General features: G+C 42.1%; 1 protein-coding gene across 1 annotated transcript in view; it reads left to right on the top strand.

The window, feature by feature from the left end:
- C6 (complement C6) overlaps positions 1 to 14265 on the top strand; it is a 91229-nt gene extending 76964 nt beyond the window's left edge. Inside the window, exons 16-18 of the mRNA XM_021183668.3 lie at positions 5030 to 5120; positions 7286 to 7527; positions 12391 to 14265. Coding sequence (XP_021039327.1) covers positions 5030 to 5120; positions 7286 to 7527; positions 12391 to 12572 — 515 coding nt within the window. The 3' untranslated portion in view covers positions 12573 to 14265. The remainder of the gene's footprint in view (positions 1 to 5029; positions 5121 to 7285; positions 7528 to 12390) is intronic.
- The last annotated feature ends 4032 nt before the right edge of the window (positions 14266 to 18297 follow it).

Here is an 18297-nt window from a genome sequence, read left to right as displayed (position 1 = left end):
TACTTTTGAACACTGTCTCACTTTTAATCGGAATTCTTGAGGATGCATCTGAGATAACATATTAGACTAATTTCACTTTGAAAAGGAACAGAGACACAGAGAGGGGAAATTAGACCAAGTGTATGCATCAGCTCTGCTAACTCCCCTGTGCCTTGCTGCCCTGTCCTTTCTTCTCTTCTGGGATCTCACAATCTTTGAAAGAAATGGAGAAAGTTAACCTATCAACTAACCTTAAATAGATCCTGTGGGAACCAGTGAGAACTTCAGGTGAATGTTGTATCTTGAATCACAGGCCCCTAATCATAATAATAATAAATAATATGAATATCAGAAGAGGTGTGGTTGGACATTTCAGGCTTCCAAAGTTAAGATATTCTGAGGAGCATTTTGTTCATAAGAGTATATGTGGCTACATACATACATACATACATGCACATATATGTACATAGCCAAATCTGTCTTTGGAAATTTAAATAATAAGGAAATAAAGAAACATGAGATGGATTCCATCTAGATAAAGGAAGTAAGCCGGGTGTTGTGGCACATGCTTTTAATCCCAGCACTCGGGAGGCAGAGGCAGTCGGATTTCTGAGTTCAAGGCCAGCCTGGTCTACAAAGTGAGTTCCAGGACAGCCAGGGCTATTCAGAGAAACCCTGTCTCAAAAAAACCAAAAAAAATAAATAATAAATAATAAATAAAGGAAAGGAAGTAAAATACCTGATATGCAATATCTTTTGTGACAGTAATAGACTCTAGTCAAAAGAAAGAAAAAGATTTTAAAAATAAATAAATAAATAAGTCCAAGTAAGGTAGAGACACTTTCAGGCTGTTACTAGCCAAAGACAGACTCTTTGCTCTTTCCTTATAAAAAGATGTTTTTATCATGAATCAAGGTACTTATCATTACTTTCCTCTACAGCCATGTTCTTCCCTCCTTTTAGGACCAACCCCTTACATACACCTCAGGAAATCCTCCCGCTCTCAGCATTTCAAAGATTAAAAAGTATTCTCCTTATGTTGCTCCTGAGTTTGGCCTTCTGTCATACTCAATACCAGCACCAGCTTCCTCACACAGGATCAAAGAGGATGAAAAGCCCCTGTGTGCCCACTGAGCACTTCAAACTGGCAGGGGCTAGACAGTGTTCCACAGCACTTGAAAGTCCATCTCTCACTGCAGATAATGCATAGCTCTGAGCCTCCTCTAGCCTGTGTGAGAAGGGATAGAAAACAATTATGTAAGAAACAATGGAAACCTCTTCCACATCAGCGTACATCTGCAGAGCTGCAGTGGACCTCACCCATCCCTTCTGATATTCTTACGACTAATCACACTAGAGCTACAACCCCTCCCTACTTAGGTTCCTGGCCACATCTCGACAGTTGAAATGAGGGTTCAAAAGTGATGATGGTGGGAAACAGAAATAATAGCAAAGGAAGAAAAACTGCCATTGTTTTCAGTATTCCATTGTGTCTTTAATGAAAACCTTGCTTTCTCAAATCTTGTCCGTAATAGGCTGAGTGAGAACCTGTGAGCCCAATCTCCTGTTCTGCTACATAATTTAAGGAATATCAGCGTATGGCTATTTATTTTCTCTCTTGACAATTAGCCTGTTCACAAAGGCATTCTTGTCCTGTGGATGCTGATGAATCAGATCCAGCTCAGGGATATTTGGCTCATCCCGCACGGTTGGGATGTCGGATTTAGAGGATGCTAAACACCCTCTGCATAGACTTCAATGGAAACAAAGACAACCAAGGCTTCTCCTTACAGAGGATGCACTCTGTCTTCTTCCCATGTTAGTCCCCTTCCTTTATGTGGACACTATTCAGTTCTTTATCTTCGCTCAAGCATACTTCTTTGGGGATCCTTCCTTATTTTTCCCAGTTGAGATGAGTATGGTATACGGTCTCCTGAATCCAAGTTGCCATTTAAGAGATTGACCCTACTTTCAATTATAAGTCCATTGTTATATTATTTTATGCACATGAGATAAACGTCTTGAATGTATCTACTTCTCTCCAGTTTTGTCTGGTATCTTGATCCAAATTACTGTCCCCTTTCTCCTGAATTACTAACAAACCAAACCCCTTTTAGATTCTTCAAAATAATGCTGTCTCTTCCTTCCTGTTTTCATTGAGATTTCTCCTTCCTTGTTCTTTTCCTCCCTCCCTCCCTCCCTCCCTCCCTCCCTCCCTCCCTCCCTCCCTTCCTTCCTTCCTTCCTTCCTGTTTTGCTAACCATGAAATCCTCATATATAATATGTACATGGATCAGCTGTTACATTCATTCATCTTGAAAATCAGACTTTCAAGTCATTACTCCCACCACCACCACCAAATTTCTCACGTCTCATAGTTAATGCTCATAGAGCTATGTCTCACAGACATTAGGTGATTTTATGTGTGTCCTTGTATTCTTTGACCTTTCCACAGGTGTCAACTATGTTGACTTTCTCTACATCTGTTCCAAGACTCATTATTTTGTTGTTGAAGGTGGCAGTTTGGATTTTAGGTTTGACTGGTGTCTTAAGGTTTTCATTCCTGTGAAGAGACCCTTTGACCAAAGCAACTCTTATAAAGCCCAACATTTAATTGGGACTGGCTTACAATTTTAGAGGTTCAGTCCATTATCATTATAGCAGTAAGCATGGCAGTGTGCAGTCAGACATGGTACTGTAGAAGAAGCAGAGAGTTCTACATCTTGTTCCAAATGCAACCAGGAGAATACTGTCTTCCAGGAAGCTAGGAAAGGGTCTCAAAGCCAACCACCAAAGTGACACACTTACTCCAACAAGGACACACCTCCTAATAGTGCCACTCCTTGGGCCAAAGATATTCAGACCATCACAGGTGGTGGGGTTTTTTGGTTGGTTGGTTGGTTGGTTGGTTGGTTGGTTTTGACTTTTGATTTTTGTTTTTGTTTTTGTTTTTTTAGACAGGGTTTCTCTGTATAACCCTAGCTATCCTGGAACTCACTCTGTAGACCCAAAATGTGCCTGCCTCTGCCTCCTGAGTGCTGAAATTAAAGGCACACACCACTAACACCTGGTAAACAAGTCATTTTGTTTAGTGCCTACCTCACTAGCAGTTTTCTTGTTTTTCACAGGTTCTTGTCTTAGACTAAGATCTGCCAAATCACCTCATTCTCTCTGCAGTCTTATGCCAGGGAATTCAACTCACAGTGGCAGCCTTAACAGTTTCCTAACAGATTTAATGAATTTAATCCTTAGCACAGATTTCTTTGCTGAGTTCTATTGATTGATGTTGAGCATAGGTGCCGCAGCAGACAGAGAAGGTCACCAAGATGCTAAGCCTTCATTTTCCGAAGGAGCAGAGGGGTTCAGACTTCTAAGAAAAGACTGACACTCATCTAAGTCACTCCAGTTACTATATTCAAACATTATATAAGGTTAATTGGGGCTTGAAAAGGTTCCAGCTTCTGAAGTTATCTTGCCCTTGCTACCCATGAGAGAAGACGGCCCATAGGAATCTCAGTCCCTTTTGACCATGGGTAGCCATAATCAAAAGTAAGAACTCCAAGCTTGCCAGGAGTGTCTGAGGACCAAGGTTGGTGCAGCTGCATGTTTTCACTTAATACAGAGAACAGATTATCTAGAGACAGCATTTCTTCAAGGTTCAAACAGTCTCACAACAATTTCTCAGCCTCCAGTGATTGACCCAAACATAGCAAATGCTTTGCTGAAATATTTCACTCAAAGCCAGACATAAAGGCTTTACTATGAATTTCACTTAAGTCCAGACATGAAGGTTTTACTATCCATGTTACTTCAGAGTTCTAAACAGGAATACCCAAAGTCCTCTCAGTCTACTTTGCTTGGCTAAGGATACCACAAACTCAATATGAGTAGGAAGAGATCTTGGTTCATCTTTCCCTGCCTGAAATGAACCATCCTTTGATACTTTCTCTTTCAGAAAAGGCCCCAGTATCTTTCTGTATGTAAACCAGACAGTAAGAATTAAACTTGATTCCTAGCATAACTTCCCACAATATTAACACAACTAACACAACACACATACAAATATATTTCATTCTAGTTCACCACACACCCACATACAATTTATCTACATTTCTCTTCTTTCACATCTGGCCCTTGTTTTAAATTAGCATCTCTTTGTACATGAAATCACTATAATAACACCATAGATTATGTACCATAGTCCTCTTCCCTATACCTTTCCAAAATGAGTTTTCTGCAGAAGTCAGAGCCTATCTCGTTTTCAAAATCTAGACCTGCTGTTGCCAGGTGCTTCCTTGCTTAGAAACCATCAAAGATGCACTGCTTGGGAAATAAAGGGGGGCAGCCTTATTAGAGCCCTTAATTCCCATCATGTGCAACTGTAGCTACACTGCATTGTGTGCTTTTTGTCCTTCTGAGCTCAGCCACACTGGCCTCCTCTCAGTTCCAGGAAAGTCACATGCTGTCTCCTTTCAGAATGTTTTCATATGTGATGTTCCCTCTGCTTCCAACCGTCCCCACATCCCATCCCTGCCACACACAGGTCACTGTTCCCAACCTTCCTGGGAACATCAATTTTTTTTCTGATTGCCCACATTCCTTTTAAAATCACTAATATTGTTAGCAACTCTCTATGTATTATTGTGTTTGTCCAACCAACATCTGTCTTTCCCCACCAGGTACAGATTGTGAGACACAGTTTTCTCAGTCAGTCCCAGAGCCTAGCAGGGCCCTCAGAGCATCAAGAATGATCCATAAGGATCTAGAAGACAAGTGACCAAAACTCTCTCCATCTCCAGTTTTTGTTTTAGCTTTCTGAGCTGGACAGCAGTCTTAGTTTGGAAAGCAGTGAAGGGAGTGAGCTGGGAAGGACTTTTCAGATGGAATGTTTCACAACAACTTATTTAAATAGGCCATGATGAATGAGCTAATCCACCAGATAAGAGATATACTGTATCCCTTCACCACACCCTGTCCTCCCGAGTTCAAGCCTAGCAGTCAGAACACTTAAAGACCTCTGCTTTTCTCTCTCTCTTTTCTTCTGTTTCAGCTATTCTGACAAAGTCAAAGGACCTTTGTCCACCAGGACAAAAACAATCTGGATCCGAGTGTATTTGTATGTCCCCAGAAGAAGACTGTAGGTATGAAACACTCTGAAGTGGGTTTGCAAATTAAGGAAACCAATCTGGTGTGGCCAGTTTGATGGAGAAGCTGACGTTGACATACAAACATGCAACATTAATTTTCACATAGCTGAAACTCCTACATTCAGTTGAATTAGTCTCTTCCTATTGGGGAGCAAGCTCTTTTTAATTATTTTATTTTTGAGATTACAACTATGCCATTTCCCACTTCACTTTCTCCCTCCAAACCTTCTCATATTCCCTTCCTGAGAGCAAGGGTTGTTTTTAATTATGTCTTATCCTGACTCCCTACACTCATATTGCATTTGTCTATTTAAGCAGTCCAATTTTTGTGTTAAAAATTATTCTTGTCCATTTAAAACTTTCAAACTAAACTCTGTCAAAACCTTCCCTTCTTACTGACTATAGTTGAAAGTAGGAACTCCAATAAGTTATAATAAAGAAAGTATTTTGAGTATGGAATACACACTCACACACACATACATACACCACACACACATGTCACACACAGCTACACCACACACACACACACAAACATACCTATATCACACACACATACCACACATGCACACAAACACACACCATACATGCACAAATGCCATACAAATATACATGCATACACCACACGCATACCACATATACACACATACTATATAAACATATATATATATATACAACACACGCACACATACCATTCACACCATACACATACACCACCCACAAACATATACCACACATACACACACACATACACATCATACACAAACATATACACACTCATCCCACACACAAACATAACACACCACACACAATACACAGCCCACAAGTGGAAATATCCTTGCTTTGTTTAGTTCTGTTTTCCTGGAAATTCACCTTCTGTTTTATCATGTTAACTTTCTCTGAATAAAATTAGATGTTGCAAGAGGAAGTCAACAGACTACACACCATTGTGAATGTGTCACTTTTAACACTCATTAGCCCCCAGACTCCTCTGTGCAAATATGAACAAACACTTGTAAGCACTGGGTCTCCATCATCTGATGAGCACAGTGGGCCATTTTCTCTTTAAGCCCACCAGCATATATCAGACTCCTTGGACGTTTCCACAAATGATTTCTTCCTTTAGGGGTCCAATCACCAGAAGATTTCTGGAAACTATTCACTGTATCCACACTGTTCTTTTAACAGAGGAACCATCTTTCTGGGTCTGTGCAATACCAAGTCTTAAACATACACACTACCCTCAAGAGTTCATCAGTGCTGTGCTACACCCTCCAGTCCTTCCTCTACCCATCTGTTCCCTTTATACAGAGTAAAGGTGTTGGGGGTAGCTAGCCCACAGCTTATTTCTTCTGAATAGAGAAAGCAGTCTTTTGTTCTAGGGGATAAGCTCTACTTTCTGGAAATAACTTTACACACTGGTGCACTGACTGTTAACTCTGAAGTAGACATTACAGGAAGAGCTCAAATTTAAAGTACTCAAAGAAATTTGTCACCTCCACCTAGAGAAAAACTGATTTTGTGTTACATACATAGCAAAGGATTCATCCTTTTATCTGTGGAAATGAAGCTTGTCAGTCAAGGAATGAATTAAAGCCTCATGCTCCAAATCACAGCACAGACACACTTAAAACATTATATAGCAATATAAATATTGTATGGCATGTGCTGAACCATTGCAGCAATTAATTAGTATTTTGGAGTTGCAAAAAGATCCTGGGCTATGTTGATCAGGATAACCTGAAACTACACTTAATATCGGTAGAAAAGAGAAAGGATGCCATGCTGGTGGGTGTTCGCAAGAAAACAATCTTATGAGTCTAGAAATTTAATTGATACCATTGCCAACAATGAAGAGGGACTTAGTGAGGTGAGAAAATAAAACAGGGCAGTTGGTTGCAGTTAATCAAAGAAAAATATTGTTTATTCAGTTGATCAGACTCCAACTTGAATTGAGTTGCAAGCATTTGCAAGATTAAGATAGAAGTTCAAAAGATGAGTTGCAGAGGCATACCAAATGGAAGTGGGAGGGCGGGTGGAAGGAGAGAAACTGTCAGTGCAAAAACCTGGTGGAGAAAACCTGAGTGGCCAGTGGCCTGTACATGTCATCTGCATGTTCTATATGCCCTCCAACCTAACACTTGCTTCCCATCCTCCGACAGTGGTTATTCAGAAGATCTCTGTATATTTGATGGGGGATCCAGCCAGTATTTCACTTCATCTGCTTGCAAATTTTTGGCTGGAAAATGTTTAAACAACACCCAGTCCCACTTTGTCCATTCTGGTTCCTGCCAAGAAGGCCTACAGTTAGAATGGGGCCTTGAGAGGCTCAAACTTGCAGTGAATAGCACAAAGAGAGTGTCCTGTGGATACAACACCTGCTATGACTGGGAAAACTGTTCAGGTAAGCCATATGCTAGAAATGTTCTCACTCTGTTCTACTCAGATCATATGGCATATTTCCTCTGCATTTATACATCATATAAATATATATGTATATGTATATATATGTATATGTATATGTATATATATATATATATATATATATATAATGACTTTACACAACCTGACTTTAATCAAAATGTGTTTACTTTGTTAAAATTTTCATGATCTAAACAGAAAAAATGGAAGATAACCAACCATAAACTAAAAGTAACTACTTTAATGATTCAGGTAAAATAAGGTAAAATAAATCTTTCCAGTCCTTTCCTATGCCCATGTACTCAGTGTTATCCTTAGATCCCAGTAAGACAGCAGTCTTCAATGTATAAGTCATGACCTTTTCCTGGGTCAAATGACTCTTTCACAGGGGTTGCCTAAGATCCCAGGAAACAGAGATATTTCCATTATAACAGTAGCAAAATTACAGTTATGAAGTAGCAACGGAAATAATTTGGGGGTTGGAGATCACCACACTGTGTGGAACTTTATGAAAGGGTCACAGCATTAGGAAGATTGAGAACCACTGCAGAGCAGTAAGAGGAACACTGTTCTGCTCAGCAGCTTCAAGTAGTACCTTCCATAGCCCAGTTGAAGAATCTTCATGAGAATTATCTGATTTTTCCCTGTTTGTTCATACTCAATTGATCCAAGAGCGCTACTTAGGTCAGATTGGGGTTCAATGTAATGCCAAATGCTAAAATATTTTCCTTAAATTGCTTTAATTCCTCTATCAGTGACTGGCACTTTTGAGGACTGGCAGTACTACTCAATCAGACATTCTGAGCCCAAGTTCAGGGTCCCACTGGACTCAAGTACTAGTTTTCAACTATGGAACAATCTTTATTTTCTACTGTTTCTCTTCCAATCTGTGAGGTTAACCAGATGTCCACAGAAACATGTGACCCATGTGTACAATGTCATTTGTCATCCAAAGGTAAATTCTCATACTCGGGGCACAGCTTAGGGAGTAAATAATTCCTATTGGCCAGAAAGGACTATTTGATAAAATTGCTTGTAATTGAAATATCCATATTGTACTCATATTCTCATTTGGGCCACTATAAAGACAATCAACTTCACTAAAAAAATTGTTCCTGGTAATCTACACATCTCAGGTATTGCCCTACATACAATAAACATACATAAAAGATAAAATGGAAACATATTTTATATAATGTTTTACAAATTGATATGTTCATTTAATATAGCATGACATAAATATAACTTTTTCATGTTCTGATATTATTATCACATAAAGTTAAATATCTATAAAATCTGTGTGAAAATATTAAATATAAATTATTTATCCAATATTTAATTAGGTTCACTTCTCCCTGATACATTTGTATTATGAGCAATGTTATGACAGATAAATATATCACAAAGGGTTCTGTTAATCTAAAATTATTTCTTTAACATGTTTTAGAAAATGGAACTTAAAAGTAAATAATATTTAATGATGTTTTCTTTCTTTATATATTGATAATTCCTTACAGTATTCTTATATCATATTCTCCCCTTCCCCAATCTCCATCCAGATCCTCTCCATAAATACTATTTTTAAAGTATAAAATGTTAACTGATACTATGCATTAGTCTACTTTTCAGAAGTGTTTTTGTGACAATATGTTCAACTTTATCATATATGCTACTCACCCACTGACTTTGCCAAGACTAGTCATTGTCACTCCTTTAGAACCTATCAATCATCCTTAAGATGCAGCATCACAACTCCATCCTCCCTAAGTGGAGTGCTGTTCGCATCATGTGTGAACTGAAAGGAAGTAATCTTCACAGCACTGCATCTACACCGGGAAAATGTCTGCCCCTAAAGTGGGCCATTTCATACAATTTACAAAAATGGTTAGAGATTAGGATTTAACAGATCAAATGGGCACCCAGATTCCTCTTGTGACACATTTTCAAGAAGTGTTTCTGAAACTTGGAAATAAAGCACCAGTGGAAACCTGTGTGGTTGTTCCATCTAAAACCACCTCAGGTTTGTAAGTATCCCTTTTCGAGGTCCTGGTCCAAGGTTTTTCATCTCTGAGAGAAGAAGAACCATCTTACCCAAGTCCATACTCGTCCTGACCCATTTAAAACTGAGGACCAAAATCATCATCTTTGGCAAGCCACAAGCTCTTCCCATAATGGAGCAAAGATGTGGCCTCATAGAGCACAGGCCATCTGATGGAGCCCTCATGTAGAACAAAATACCTCAGTCTTCAACCTCCATGCCACAGCTAAACAGGGCAATTCCACACAAGAGACAGAAAGCAGGAGCTTGTCACCCAGCTCTAGTTACTGTGAGATCTCATATAGATAAAATCTCTAGAATCTATATTTTAGCTATTTGGCCAAAAACGTCAACCACCTAGCTCCTCGCTCAGTAGTATTTTGTGGTAGAACAAAACCTATAAGTGTTATCCAGGATCCTTCCTCTATTTACATACAAACATATTTCACTGGGAATTGTAGTACAAAGATATTATTGTCAGAAATAGAGAGAGAGCTCAACATGGGAGCTCAAACCTGAGATCCTAGGACTTGAAAAGTGCATTCAGGAGGATTTGATGAGTTCAAGACCAGCCAGGGCTACACAATGATTTCCAGACCAGGGCTCCCAAGGACTTACTCTGTCTCAAAAATCTGTCCCTGAGCCTTCTGGATGGGTAGGATTATATAAATGTCCTATTTAAGGCTGGGGATTCAAAGTTTCCTATTCTCTGCACTTTCACTAACTATTAGTCTCTACATTGATTGCCCATAGCCAAAGGGAAAAAAAAGATTTTTGAACCAAGGTTGAAAGTAGCATTAATCTATAGGTGTAAACATCAATATGTAAAAGGCACTTTGACAATATGTCCACTTAACAGAACAAAAACAGCAGAGGCAACACACACACACTCACACACACACTCACATCACACTCACACACACACACTCACACACACACACACACACACACACACACACACACAGCTCCTAGAGCCTGTGAGATCCCTGACTATAGGCTTTTAACCAGTCTTAGAGCACCAGATATGTTGTACCTCCTGTGGATGAGGACTCAAATCCAATCAGAAAGTAGCTGATTATGTCTCCACTAGTCTTTAATCTCTCCAAAGTCAGCATCACAGAGAACTATGCTAGAAGTAGAACAATTAAGGAGCACACACCAGTATACTTACAAAGAAAGAGAAATTTAGAAATGTATTTCACACCCAACCCATTCACAGCAAGTTGTGGCCCTAGTAATGTTAAGTTGAATTGAATGCCATCTTGCTTAAACTATGCTGGCGATTACATTCTGCCCTTTGCTACTCTTTCCCTTCTCTATCAAAGATGAATTTAAGAGGGAAAAAAGAATACAAAGTGGAATATCAAAGTAATAAGGCATTCTCTTTTCAAAATTTAGAAAAGAAATGGCTCCCTTAGGGAGCCTATTTTTATGGATATAAAATGTTCTGTCTGAATTACAGAAATACCCACTACCAGCCAACCAACAGGAAGGGGAAATTCATTCAGCAACAAACCATTTAGCATCCCACCTATGGAAGTTTCCGTACAGTCTGGTGAGGGGGTTGAACATAAAGGGCTCTTTGTTCCTTTCAGATTGTTCACCATCCTTAGAGAACTCACATTAGATAGTTCTTGCATGACTCACTTTAATGCAGAGCTGTGGGATAAAAACTGTGAGAACTGAGCTGAATTTTGTAATGGTGAAAGTGTGAGGGCCGAGTGTTAAATGAATCATTGTTAGACGGGATGGGAATGTCCCTTAGGTGTTGAAAATAAACAGGCTTAGTGCACAATGACACAAAAATAGTGGTGACGGAACCATAGCAAATCAGGAAAGAACTGGCTTCTTAAGCAAGGTAGAGCAATCCTTTGGTCTTCTCCAGCTTCATCCTTTCTGACAATGAATGAGATTTTCCCAGAACTCTTACCTTCTCCAGTTGGCTACAGACTAACTAAAGTAGGCACATTCCGAGTTCAACAAGACATTCTGCCTCTGTAAGATAAGGTAGAGAGTAATCCAAGAAGACATCTGATGACAGCCTCTGTCACCTACACACACACATACACAAACAACCAGAGACACAGACACACACACAAAATAAAACAGGAAGGCCATTTCCTGAACACAAGATTTCTGTGAATTATGCAGAGATAAGGTGCATCCAAAAGCAGCCCTCATAGGAGAATCACCCAAATTAACTGCTTCTTAAAACTACAGGCCACAGAATATTACAACCAAGTAATATTCTAGTATAAAATGAGTAAATATTATGTAGGGTTATGTCAACATGCTGAAGTTTGTGGGTCACTTATTAAAATACCTGTCCCTAACATCTTCTGTTTGATCCCTGACAAATGCTGCAGGATAGGTCATGGACTTGTAAGGATTCAATAAAGTATGCAAAATGCATTGTATAATGTACTGTTTCAGTGTTCATGGCTAATAAATAATAACTGTAATGTTAATAAGAAGTGCCCAGAGAAAAGGACCAATCACAGGCCTTGGATAAATGGTGTTAACATTGTGAATGAGAGAGATAGCTCACATCCTGGTTGGATGTGGACCATAAGGCCCAGCAGGGATCACATGGGCCCAGTTCTGGAATCTTAGGAGATTAGGAGAGAGCACTCTACTGCCTCAAATTCTTATCTCACCATGCATCAACTGTTGGGTACTTTGGGACTTCACTCTAGTTCCGGCTTTCTATTAATCGCCATCAAGGAACCGAGTCCTATGGAGAAGGGTTAAGTAAACCGGGATCCAAAGGATTGTCTGTTGTGCCTCACACTGTCTCTTTCCTTGCAGCCCACACTTCCAATTGTGTCTGCCTGTTGCCCCCACAGTGCTCCAAGGATGAAAATCAACTCTACTGTGTAAACATAGGGTCATCGTTGCGTGGGAAAACAGTAAACATCTGTACGCTGGGAGCTGTGAGGTGTGCAAACATAAAGGTGGAAATACTGAACCCTGGGAGGTGCCCAGATTAGCGTGGCTAGTGATAAGTAAATTTACTATTCAAAAACAATGGACAGGAAGTGAGGAAACTGAATGGATGAGAATGCAGTATAATGATACATAGGTTCAGGGATGTCATAATAAAAACCTATTACTTTGTATAACAACCTAAAAAATTGTAAGTCATTATACGTAGAGTAAACTGGCATAGTCATAAATTGCTGGACAAAATTCTCTTGTGTCATTCGTTGTCATACTGTTACTCTTCCACCCACTCTGCCGTTTGATCATCCCCTATCTAATGCCAGCATCTGTTGTCCTGTGTCACATCTCTGAGTCAAAATGCCTTTATCAATTGAGCAAACTGTCTCACATTGCACAAAGTACATAGAGACATCAGAGGGCCTTTAAAACCAGTGAGAAACACTATTCTCACAATTAAAAGTAATAAAAATCCATAGCATTTTTTCAACAGAACAGACAGAAAGCCACAGAGTTCATAATAAATGTCACAAATACCCAACCTTCGTGTATTCATTTAACAAACCACTTCTCAGTTTGCACAGTGTAGCAGGAACTGATCCGGGTCCTAGGAGGTACTGCTGGCAACCACCACAGGGTCACTTTTAAGAATGCCTAGTTTTGAGATGAATCACAACACAGCTGACCCTTATCTTATAGTTGATGTCAAAACCTTAGGGTCTTCCTTCTCCTTCCTCACCCTACACGGGGATGTGTAGAAGCTGCTTCTGTAAGTCTCCAATTCAGGGGGGTAGGGGGCAGACACACACTTCAGGCCACAAGCCACAGCCACCTGGTAGAAATCTTCCTGCATTTGCATATTAAATGCAGCTCTTCCTCCTCTCATTAATCCTAAAACCTTGACAACATCATAAAGATTTTGTAAAATGAAAAAAAAAATGAGAAAAAAAATGAGCAGGAAAGGCCCTGAGAAAACATATTTTCCTAGTGTAATTAGAGTTGAGTGGGCATCTCCCCTAGGATTCACTGGTCCATCCTCTGCCCACACAAGCCACCCACGGACTTCTGGCACTGAGAGTAGAGAAAGCTTGTATGCCTCCTACCCTCAGCCTTCCTGAGACAATTCACGAATAAGATCTGTTAAATAAGACCACATCCCAAAGTAAGAGTCAAGAAGCTTTCTCCAAAGCTGACTTGGCTGCTCTCCCCTACAAAACAGATCTCAGAGAGGAAAAGAACCCCATGGGGGAGAGGAGATGGTCCCACAAGAATCTGCATACAACATTCATAGTGGTAATTTAACCCTTCTTCTGAAAGAAAGGTGAAATTTCAATACCTGTAAGTCATATAAAGTACTCAGAAATTGCTGATTGTTTGTGAGCCTAGAGGCTGCCTGGGGCTGAGAAAAAAAGAAAAACAAACCCAGGCATTCCCCATACTTAAAACATTCCTGGGAACAACTTGACCATAAAGACAAAGAGGAATGTGAAGAAAAACAGGCCAATCTGAACTGAGTCAATAACTCACAGAACTCTGACACCCTGCACGTACATGTAATTTTTCTGCTGATGTTTGAATAAGCCAATAGTGTGTTGCTATGCTGAATTCTCCATGCCTAAGCCCTTTACCCCATAAAAACCCCTAGGTTTCCAGCCTTGGGGTCGAATCCACTGTCTCCTGCATGAGATACATTTCGACCCAGAGCTCTGCCATTAAACTATCTCATGTGTTTACAGCAAGAAAGGATTCTTGTGTTTCTTTGGGTGCTCTCTCTCTCCTGAGACTAGAGTGGGGGTCCCCGAAAGGGGGTCTTACATCTTGGTGCATTGGCCGGGAATTGGGGGCACCCAGAAACCCGAGAATACTCCTTGGAGGTACGTTTGTTTGTGTGAGTCTTGCATGTTGTATGTTGTCTAAGTGTGGCACCACTGAACTTGTGTCTTGGTTTTTCAGTTCTGGGATTGTGGGTTCAAGTCCTGCCTGGGTACCCAGTTCTGGTATTCTGTATTCTGGCAGCTGCCACTGTGGACCGTGAGGGCCACAGACGTTCTAAGGCCCCACAGGCTGCGACTTCTGGAAGACTTTCCAAGGGTGACCCTGGAGGAAGTACCCAGGGTGAGGGACAGTCAGGAAGGACTGACTGTCATCTGGCAAAGTGAGGAAGATAAGGTGTTTTTTTTTTTTCTACCAGAAAGGGAGTGGAAGCAGAGTCTCCCCCCCCCCACCCCACCCCCGCTCCCATCAGAAGTAGCATTTGGCTGGTTGTACTGGTGTCTTCTGTCTCTGTTGCTGTTCTGTTTTTGTTTGTGGTTTTCGTTATGGGACAGACTGTGTCCACCCTTTGTCTTTGACTAAGGACCATAGGATGGCCGTTAGGGCAAGAGGACGGAATCTGTCAGTAATAGTTAAGAAAAAGCCTTGCCTAACTTTCTGTTCCTCGGAATGGCCCGCCTTTGGAGTAGGGACGTTCAACCTTCCCACCATTAGGGCTGTAAAGGCCATTGTTTTTCAGGAAGGACCAGAATCGCAACCATACATCACAGTGTGGGAGAATTGGGCACAGTATCCACCCACGTGGGTTCGCCCACTTCTTCCCCCCTTACACATAGGTACTAAGATCCTAGCAGTCCAAGAGTGTTGAAAAGGAGAAATGGAAACTACAGCCTGAAGGAAACGGCGAGAACAGTACCCTATCAGCAGTAGTCCCCAAAATCTACCCAGAGATAGAGGATCCCCCTGAGTGGCCTGACCCCCCACCACCACCTTATCCTCTGGCCTCCCAACCTATACCCCAACCCTTAGCTCCCCCAGCTCCTCTTTCAGCTGCGAGGACCAGGAGAAGAGGTCCCTCAGCCAGAATGAGAAGTCTGTGGGGAGCCACTTCAGAGGGGCCAGCTGACTCAACTGTAGCACTTCCTCTCAGGGCTGTGGGGCTTCTCTGACCAAACAGAATGGTCTACAACTTCTGCAGTATTGGCCTTTTTCCTCTTCTGATCTCTATAACTGGAAAGTCAATCACCCCCCTTTCTCAGAAAATCCTGCAGGGCTCACAGTACTGATAGACTCTCTGATGTACTCCCACCAGCCTACCTGGGATGATTGCCAGCAGCTCCTGCAGACCCTGTTTACCACCGAGGAGAGGGAGAGAATTCTCCTCAAGGCACGGAAGAAAGTACAGAGATGAGACCGGACAGCCGGTCCAGACCCCGGTCGAGATAGATGAAGGATTCCCCCTGTCCTGGCCCCAGTGGGATTATAACACAGCACAAGGTAGGGAATGGCTGTCCAATTATCATTGGACCCTAATAGCAGGTCACAGAGGTGACACTCGCAGGCCCACCAATTTGGCTAAGGTAAGAGAAGTTATGCAGGGGGCTCCTTTAGTCTTTTTATAAAGACTCATGGAAGGATATAGGAGGTACACCCCATTTGACCCTACATCTGAGGGGCAGTGGGCCTCAGTACTTATGACTTTCATTGGGCAATCAGCTCCTGACATTAGGAGAAAGTTACAGTGGATTGAAGGGTTGCAGGATTATACTATAAGGGATGTGCTTAGAGAGGCTGAGAAAGTGTATCACAAGAGGGGGACAGAAGATGAAAAGCAGGAAAGGGAGAAGAAAGAGAGAAGAGAAGATGAGGATAGGAGAGACAAGAGGCAAGAGAAAGTTTTGACTTGGATACTGGCCGCCACAGTAGAAAAAGGAAGGGGTAGGGCTAGGCAGCCAGGGGACCTGAGAGAAGAAAAACGGCAGGGGCCAAGGAGACCCAGAAGAGATAAACCACACCTAGGAAAAGACCAATGTGCATACTGTAAGGATACGGGCCATTGGGCTCACAAATGCCCTAAGAAGAAGCAGGAAACACAGGTACTGTCCCTTGGAGAGGACGAAGACTAGGGGAGACGGGGCTCGGTCCCCCTCCCTGAGCCTAGGGTAACATTAGAAGTGGAGGGGACCCCTGTTAAGTTCCTGTTTGACACGGGTACGGAATTTTCAGTACTCCAGACGCCATTGGGAAAAATAAAAAAGAAATGAAAGAACACTAGTGATTGGAGCCACAGGGCAGAAGTCATACCCATGGACTACATCCCGGACAGTAGACCTGGCGTGGAATCAAGTAACTCATTCATTCCTGGTCATTCTGGATTGTCCCATGTCCTACTAGGAAGAGACTTGTTAACTAAATTAAAAGCGCAAATAACCTTCGCTCCTCCTGGGCCAGAAGTATCGTGGGGGATGGAAACACCTCAGACCTTAGCACTGTCTTTGCAATTAGGAGAGGAGTACCGGATTTACCAAGACAAATTAAAGCCCCTGGAGGGGCTATGAGACTGGTTTAACCGGTTCCCTCAAACATGGGCCGAGATGGGAGGAATGGGAGTGGCAAAACAAGTTCCCCCAGTGGTAATAGAGCTCAAATAAGGAGCCACTCCCATTGGGGTTCAACAGTACTCCATGAGCAGGGAAGCACGAGGGCATCCGCCCCCACATTACCAGATTGCTTCAGCAGGGAATCATAGTCCCCTGCAAGTCTCCGTGGAACACTCTGCTGCTCCTGGTAAAGAAACCAGGAACCAACGACTACCGCCCTATCCAGGACCTTAGGGAGGTCAATAAGAGAGTACAAGACATCCACCCCACAGTGCCAAATCTTTATAATCTGCTCAGCATGCTACCACCTGAGCGAATCTGGTACACAGTTCTAGATCTTAAAGATGCCTTATTCTGTCTGAGGCTACACCCCAATAGTCAACCCCTGTTCGCCTTTGAATGGCAAGATCCAGAAAGTGGAAAGACTGGACAGCTCACATGGACAAGGCTACCCCAGGGATTCAAAAATTCACCCACTTTGTTTGATGAGGCCTTGCACTGAGACCTTGCCTCTTTTCGAGCCAACAATCCTCAGGTGACCCTTGTACAGTACATTGATGACCTTTTGGTAGCTGCAAGAATCTGTGAAGAGTGCGAACTTGGAACCTAGAACATCCTGGTCGAGTTGGGTATCAAGCCTCGGCTAAAAAGGTGTGGTTATGCCAAACAGAGGTGACCTACTTGGGATACATCCTGAGGAATGGACAACGGTGGCTCACCAACGCCAGAAAACAGTGATGTGAATCCCAACTCCAACCACCACTTGCCAGGTAAGAGAGTTCCTGGGAACAGCAGGATTCTGTAGACTATGGATCCCAGGGTTCGCCACCCTGGCAGCCCCACTGTACCCCCTAACCAAGGAGAAGTGGGAATTTGTTTGGACCCAAGAACATCAGTCGGCTTTTGAGACTCTGAAAAAGGCCTTGCTACAGTCCCTGCCCTAGCACTGCTGGATGTAAATAAGCCGTTCACTTTGTATATCGATGAGACAAATGGGGTAGCCCGCAGAGTCCTCACTCAAACCCTAGGGCCCTGGAAGCGCCCAGTAGCTTATCTATCAAAGAAGCTGGACCCTGTGGCTAGCGGATGGCCTTCATGCCTACGAGCGATAGCAGCTACCGCCATGCTGGTAAAAGATGCTGATAAGCTGACTATGGGCCAGAATGTTACTGTGGTGGCCCCACACTCTCTCGAGAGCATTATCAGGCAACCACCAGACCGCTGGATGACCAACACCTGAATGACTCACTATCAAAGCTTGCTGCTGACTGAGCGAGTAACTTTCACTCCCCCTGCTATCCTTAATCCTGCTGCCTTACTACCCAAAACTAACAAAACTCCCATGCACAACTGCGAGGAGATATTGGCAGAAGAAACTCGAACTCCACCGGACCTCACCGAC

This window comes from Mus caroli, unplaced genomic scaffold (assembly GCF_978045245.1).
Source record: "Mus caroli unplaced genomic scaffold, Mus_caroli_1 scaffold_16, whole genome shotgun sequence".
Taxonomy (NCBI): Eukaryota; Metazoa; Chordata; class Mammalia; order Rodentia; family Muridae; genus Mus; species Mus caroli.
The sequence above is the reverse complement of the archived record's forward strand: the minus strand, read 5'-3'. Positions and strand labels throughout refer to the sequence as shown.